The sequence below is a fragment of the Sarcophilus harrisii genome, chromosome 5, assembly GCF_902635505.1.
Source record: "Sarcophilus harrisii chromosome 5, mSarHar1.11, whole genome shotgun sequence".
Taxonomy (NCBI): Eukaryota; Metazoa; Chordata; class Mammalia; order Dasyuromorphia; family Dasyuridae; genus Sarcophilus; species Sarcophilus harrisii.
The window spans coordinates 191296599-191304732 of NC_045430.1; the positions used below are offsets into that span (position 1 = coordinate 191296599).

Below are 8134 nucleotides of genomic sequence, written 5' to 3' on the forward strand. Positions count from 1 at the left end.
TCTTAAAGGATATAGGAGAAGAGTGTTTGTTAATTTATTACTTGGAAGCAGAAACTAAGGATACTGAAAACTTGATGAAAAGGCTTTCTTATGACTGTTGTTGGGGAATTTGGCTATGCTGCTTCCCCCACAGAGTGTGCAAATCCGTAACAAAATATCTCTGAGTCTTTTGGGAGTGTTAAGGGATAGACAGATTTTACCCAATTTAGAAAGTGATGCAACTGAACTCCACCCCCAGATTATACCTTTTAAGTGTTTAGGAGAGTGAAAAACCAGTTGAGAGAAACGTCTAATTGTTTTCCCAATTACATCATGTGTCTCCCTCTTCTCTACTGTGTGGTCATTTTTCTTCTGAAAACAGGTGAGTCCTGGGCAGAGATGGGAAATCCATTGGCAGGATGGTCACACTCCTTTGTAGCTATGAAGTCAGTTTCTTAAACCAAGATTCATCTCCTCTTTTCTGGCTCTTTTCTTTACAGAATCGGTGCATGCTAAAATCACTCAGATCCCAAGACATCTCATCACAGAGAAGGGACAGGAGGTGAAAATGAGATGTGAACATGACACTCAGGATACTCGCATGTTTTGGTATCAACAAAAGCCAGAGAGCAAGGACAAAGGTCTTGTGCTGGTTCTTTACTCTGTGGGAAAGAATAACACAGAGAATGGTGATGATCCTCAAGGATTTAAAGCCCAGAGACCAGAAATCAAAATTTTTATTCTCAGCAAATCATCTGCAGAACCCAGGAACTCTGGAATGTATTTCTGCAGTTCTGATCACAGTGATAAAAGGGCATCTAATTTCTTTACACAAAACCCCTTTCTTTAACCCAGCACAGGAAATAGGAGTTGGTGGGAAAGGAAGAAAGTATAGAGAACAGATATCCAATATAAAAGCAGCCCAAAAGAGAAAGCAAAAATGTTTGGTGTAATCCCACATCAAAAAGGAAGAAGAAAAAACTAAATTCATGAGTTAGTGGTTGAATAACGTCCAAAATGCATGATTGTAGATTCTTCTCATCAGAAAGAGATATTATGAAAGCAAAAGTAATAGAATGCAACAAAATGGATATGGGCAGTGAGAGGAGAAAGAGCTGTTGAAGATTACATCTAGGTTGTAAACTGGGAAGACTAAGAGAATGAGGGTACCTTCATTAGCAGTAGGAAATTGAGAAGAGAAAACGGTTTTCGTGTAAAGTAATGACAATCAGATCCATTACCTAGTGCCCTGCCCACAGATTTCATTAACACTGGTTTATCCAAAACCCAAGATATCTGGTCACAAAGACAGGGCAGAAGGTATGTTGGGATGACCTGATTCCAGAGCAATATCTTTCCTCTTTGCAGCAAGAAGTACCCAAAAGTGTAGCCTCTGGTTCAGCTACATTTAGAAAGAAGAGCTAAGAAAAAATTATTTATCCATTCACAAGCTGATAATGAAGAACCTGGAGTTATTGTTACAGGGCATTTGTTCATTCTTCTCCTCTCTTCTCAATGTCCCCCCCCACCCCCCACTTTGTACTCAGGTGCATGAAACTATGCGAGGTTTGTGCTTAGACATCTTATACATCAAAATTAAAATAGGGAGTTTTGGATTTTGATGACCCAGAAACACAAGGTTCATGAAGTAGAGGAAAATAATATGGCATAGAGGTGTAGAGGTGGAACAGTAGACTTATGGACAGTCTTTTATATCAGGTTTTAGATTTTGAATTTTAATCATTAAAAAAACCCCACAAATTGTTAAAAGTTTTTGTGAAGAGGTATCTTGTGACAAAAATAAAAAAAAATTGAGAAGAATTAAATGTGAAATAATTTCTCAAATTAGGAGCTTGAAGCTCCTAAGAAATGTTAACTGAGAACATTATCAAAAGTATCTGGAGCTTACAGTTTTGTCATGGAATAAAAGTATAGACAGGACACCGAAGTAACGAATCATTGAGCATCAAGCTATGTTATGGGGGCCCAGAGCACAGATAACATGAAACTATATTATATTACAATATAGTAATATATAATATAATTATATAATATAACATACTAATATAATACAATATTATTATAATATATTTTATAATAATAAGCAAAATAATATGATATATTGATATATCATTTAATTATATATTATAGTATATACATATATGTAAAATTATATATTATTTAATATAAATAATTAATAATAACTGAAGATGGACATGGAAGCAGGGAGTGAACAGCCAACTATCTGCTATACCAACACCACAAAAATAAAAAAAAATTTATTCTTTGCGTGAGCCAATGAAGACAATATTTCCATAAATGGAAATGGTGCAGTCAAGCAAGGAGATCTCAGAGTTTGTGTTCTATATTACTGGGCCAACACTCAGGGACACAAAGGCATGGACCCAATCTATTCTGCTGGATCTGAACCCATCATGGTCAACAGACTCTTTTGCTGGGTCTCCATTTTTCTTCTTGGATCAGGTGAGTGCTGGAGAGTGAAGAAAACTCCTCCTGAGGATAGGAGATTCAGTTTTCCCTTTTACTGGAGGATGAAGTAAAAATCTCCCAGTTTCTGTGTCCCAGTTTCTGTCTCTTTTCCCACTCCCACAGCTCCCACTGAAGCAGGAATCACTCAGACACCCAGACACCTGGTCACAAAGATGAAGCAGGAGGTGACACTGAGATGTGAACAAAATTTAGGCCATAATGACATGTATTGGTACCAACAGGAGCCACGGAAAGGACCCAAGATAATGTTTTCTTATAATTATGATGAAATGAATGTAAATGAGACTGTTCCTCCGCAATTCAAGCCTACAAAAGTCAACAATCACTTGACCCTGAGCATCCACTCTGTGGAAGCAGAAGACTCAGCCATCTACCTCTGTAGTAGCAGTAGAGACACAGCCTTGCAGAGAGTCATCTCCAAGCTGTGCAGAAACCTGCTGTCCCCAGCATAGGAAGAAAGGAGGGAGAAAAGTCACCATATCAGAGACCTGGCTCACATTAGGGAGGTTCTGGAGGGAGGAGGAGGAACTCTCCTAACCATATCATAAGAGAGTTTTGAAAGGAGCTCTCATTCCTCATATCAGCATAGTTCTCTGTTTAATTAGAAAAAGCCAGTTTGTACTGGCAGGAGATCATCACTAGAAGTAGGACGCTACTACTACCATCCTACTCTGCTGAAATCAGATGGACAGTTTAAAACAAAGGCATATTTCATTCCTTCCTATTACATTATTTGTTGGGCTTCTTTTCTTCTTAAATAGTGTTGTAATGAGGAGAAAGGACTCTATTTGGAGATGTTAAGGAGTAGTTTTCTATCTCCTGTCAGGCTGTCACTTTATTTTCTGTTAACTGATTAATCCCTTTTGTGATATTGTGGTATTGTGACATCAGCTGAATATGAGTGAGACTTCCTAACCTCCATGCAAAATACCCTGTTGACTTTAGTATTTCTGAGCTTACTTGGTGCCTGTAGAGGTAAAGAGTGTCCTGGTGAAATGATGGGCAAGGTCCAAGGAGTAACTTCTCTCAGGAGAATGATGGGCCGCCTTTTTCCCTGCCAAGACCTGGAAACTGTCCAAGAAAAAGCTTTGAGAGTATCCTTAGATCCATTCTTTCCCCAACTTTTCTGATTGCCTTTTGGTGGATATATGCACTGTCCTTAGGGAACGGATGTTGCCTTAGTGTCCTTCTATTGTACCCATCTTGATCCCAAGTTTGTGTTACTCTATTTAAGGTACCCAGATGTCCCTTGTGAATTAAATGGAACAAAGAACCGGCATCTTGGTTTGTACGGCTTTCCTAACAGAGGAAAACCATTTAAGGCTCAACTAAGAACTGCCTTAGACATGAGGTATACAAAACTCTGGGGTGTTTGGGACGGTCAGGAAGGATCAGCATCTGTGGTGAACATCCACACTCTGGCAAAACTCTCTCAGCAGGTGGGCTAAATCAGGCTCTGTGTTACCAACAGGTCTCAAACCCCGTCAGTGAGTTAGGGGGATGTCTACCCCAAACATGTGAGAACTTCTCCAGATGGAATAGTCAAATGAGAACAACTTGTTTAAATACACATGAAGGTGGCTGAAGTAGGCTCTGAGCTCTTAGAGTTTGAGAACATCCCAAAGATCCCGAGGTCCTCCACTGAATGCTGCTTCATTGGTAGTCATTCTGATGAGTTTATGCAAATGTACCAGTCATTCTGACTTCTGTCTTCCATTGGATCTTGATGACTCTGTGAAAGGATGGTGAGACTGATGCCTTTGTACAACTCTGATTCACAAGCAAGTAGAAACATTATGCATGTTAATGTTTCTCTTCACAAATAAAGAATGAAGAGCAATGCATTTCTAAGTCATCATTCTTATGTTTCTTGAAGAGTAGTGTTATTTTCTTTGTAAAAGACACAAAATGTAAACTCTAAACCATGACTCTAAATGCCAAGCAAATATTCAGAGAAGCTATGATACCAATTACCAAGAATCCCCAAATACTAAAACAGTCTCCTTTGTGAAATTAAGAGTAATTCAAAAGAAGTCAGCATATCCATGTCAGGAAAACAAAATTGGTAAAAAAATATGCTTTTTCAATTATGACAGGTAGTTTAGTGTATAAACCTCTGAGTTAATTGAGCAAATTATTAAAACTAGGTGCGGTGCTTCCAAAATTTAAAGCATGGATGCTCTAATTAAAATGGAGCAGGAGAGAGCTTAATCTGGAACTCATAAGAGAAATGGTGCCATGCCTTTCATAATTCCAACTGTCCTTGCCCTCATCCTCAAAATTGCTGGTGAATATGAAGAGAGACAAATATACAAGAATAGTTTAAAATGGAGAAGAAAATATTTAGAAATGTTTACGTTTTAGCTGATTGCTTTTTTTATTGGGAAAACATACCTGAAACAAAATCCCATAATGATACTAGGGCTTCAATTCATTTTTGTAGATATTCTGAACCTCAGGTCCCTAAACTTGGAAAAAAACACATTTTAATACCTACTTAATTAATATCTTTAATATTTTAATGCCTACTCAATATACTACAGTATCTTGTAGTGCTAAACATTTTATTTTATTCATTCATATACATTATGAGAAAGATTACAGTTGTTGTTGAGTCATTTTCTGTTGAGGTCAACTCTTAGTGAGCTCTTTTAGAGATTTTCTTGGTTTACCAAAATATTAGAGTGGTTCACCATTATTTCTCCAGCTCATTTTAGACATAAGGAACTCGGGCAAATAGAGTGAAGGAACATGTCTCTAGTGACATGGTTAGTAAGTGTCTGAGGCCAGATTTGAACTTATGAAGATGAATCTTCCCAAATTTAAGCTCACTGCTCTATTCACTGCACCTCCTAGGGACCACCTTTAGTTGTTTCAGTTCATTCAGTTGAGACTTTGTGATGTTAATTGGGATTTTCTTAGCAAAGTTATCATTTAATGCCTTTTGTGATATTGTAGGTGGGACATCAGCTAAATATGAGGGAGACTTCCTAACTTCCATGTAAAATGGTTCACCATTTTCTTCTCTAGCTCATTTTATACATGGGGAACTGAGGCAAACAGGCTGAAGTGACTTACCAAGGTCACAGAAATAGTAAATATCTGAGACCAGGATAAATACACATAAACAAAAATTAAGACATGAAAAAATAACATTTTCTCCTCTCGTAGAGTGTTGATATTAAACATGTAAATAAAAATGACTATAGAATATCCAGGTCACCTTCCTCTTGACTCTGCATTTTTTTAATAATTCCCTCAAGGTCCATATATTTTGGCCAGACAAGCTATGTCTTGACCTCATCTTCTTTGAGAATGAAATGTTTAGAGAACTTACAAAAAGAAAAGGAAAGGAAAGAAACATGACACTTCCTAAGTTAGTGTTTTTGAGTTTTTGAGTGATCTGCTTAGGCTCAATGGCAGAACCAATGATAATTTCTGATTGGTACCTTTTGATTCAATGGAAGGATAAACTTCTGAATGGTTAAAATTATTGCAAAGTGGCGGAGGAGACACTGAATAGTGATTGGCTTTTTCTCTAAAGAGTTTTTTTTTTAAAAGACTGACTCATTCAATCACTTGTCAGAAATATTAGAAGGATGATTTTTGACCCAATATGACTTATACTAGAGAAACTCTGAAGACTCCTATATATGAGATTCTGTGATACAATTAGTTCTGTTCCTTTTTCAAGAATTTTGTGGCCTTTTCTGGCCTTTCTGTTCAGATGCAAGAAGCCCAGAAAATGTGTACATATTATGCTTCTCTACACTAGAATAGACAAGCTCCCCCCATAAACATGTGGTGCAGAGGAGATCATAAAGTTAATCTTAAAGGCTTCTGTTACTTTATTGTTGTACAGTCATGTCCAACCCTTCATGAAAAGTCCATGGAGTTCCTTTTTTTAATTAATTTTTTTATTTAAAAAACATTTTATTTTTTAATCACATGTGAAAACAATTTTTAACATTAATTTTAAAAAATATTGACTTCCAAATTTTTTCTTTCTCTCCCCTCACCTCTAACTGAGAAGGCAGTATGATATTAGTTGTACATGTGCAGTCATGCTAAATATTTCTATATTGGTTATGTTCCAAGAGAACACATGGATAAAAAACCCCCAAGATAAACAAAGTACACACACACACACACACACACACACACACACTCATACTTTGATCTACATTCAAAGTCCATCAGTCCTTTCTTTCATGCTGTATAGCATTTTCATGAGTCCTTAAGAATTGTGTTAGAACATTGTCCTTCTTAGTTGATCATCATACAGTATTGCTGTCCCAGTGTTTCTTCTGGTACTATTTACTTCAGTTGTACCAGTTCATGTAAGTCTTTCCAAGTTTCTCTTAGAGCACCCTGCTTCCAAATTCTCATAGCACAATATTGTGCCATTATAACCATAAATCACTCCTTTTCCCATTCATTTCCACAAGATTTTGTTGGCAAAAAATATAGGAATAGTTTGCCATTTCCTTTTCTAATATGACTCTGAGTCCAGATACGTTACTCTTTCCACTGAACCAACCTCATCAGTGTGTTCTCTTTAGTCAATCTGGAGTGCCCTGTTCCTGAAGATTGTCATTACATTTTTGATATTAGGGTTTTTTTGGGGGGAGGCTATTAGGGTTAAGTGATTTAGATCACAGAACTTCTAAGTATCTGAACCAGGATTTGAATTCAAGTCCTGACTCCAGGGCTGGTACAATACCCACGGTGTCACCTAGCTGCCCCTCATCATATTATTGTTATATTATTGTTGTGGACCTCTGCAGCATTAATCATGGATTTCCAGAAGGTAGCATTGTTCAAAACATCAACCACAGAGATATGGAAATTTGGAGCACCAAGTTAGGAGGAAGGAAGGAGATACACTTTATATTAACCATTTTCATACTGTTAACTTTCCCTTATCTTTGTGCAATTTTCTCTTCACCCTTCACCACATAAATTTAGGACGTTTATCCATGTACCACGTATAAAGTTGGAGAAAGTTTATGACATTCTTGAGGGTAACCAACTCTGACCCTAACCAGCTGTGGGATCTTGCACAAGTCCCTTCATCATTGCGCTCACATTCATCCTTTGTACAAATGGGAGTTTAAGCTTGATGATTCTGAAGTATGATGTGTTCTCCCATAAAAGATAAAAGATGGGAGAAGTATTTGATGAGCTAAAAATGCAAAATAGATGTGTCCTTATCTTCTGACAAATGTTCAGTTTTGTTCATTGTTAATTGTGTTACTTCCCATCACTTGGGTGAAATGCTCCTTCACTCTGTAGTTTGGTTTCATTGATTTCCTCTCCATTCCTGATCCTTTTCTCTGAAATGTGTCCCTGTGGCCCCCTCTCTCTCCTCACAGAGCTCTCTCCACAAGAGAGCAGCAGCAAATGTAATTGGTCCCCACCCCCACTTGCACTTTCCCTGATAAGGCTTTAAATTCGATGGCATTATTTTAAGCAATTTAGCAAAGTGGTTGGGTAAGCAAAAAGAGATGAACGACACCTTCCTCCCAAGGCACAAGGGAAGAGACAACCGAGTTACTCAGCTCAGTAGCCTCTGATACCAAAAGTGGAAACGATTTGGGAAAGAGCCCTATCCCCATTTTACACTTTTCCAGTGTGGATGTGA

At 37.5% G+C, this 8134-nt stretch overlaps 2 gene segments (V, D, J or C); both read left to right on the top strand.

Moving 5' to 3' along the window:
- Positions 1 to 300: 300 nt before the first annotated feature.
- On the top strand, positions 301 to 829 carry LOC116419532. The segment is given in 2 exon segments: positions 301 to 361; positions 480 to 829. Coding segments are annotated over 2 exon segments (399 nt in total).
- Positions 830 to 2375: 1546 nt separating this feature from the next.
- Positions 2376 to 2942, top strand: LOC100935600. The segment is given in 2 exon segments: positions 2376 to 2463; positions 2593 to 2942. Coding segments are annotated over 2 exon segments (435 nt in total).
- The last annotated feature ends 5192 nt before the right edge of the window (positions 2943 to 8134 follow it).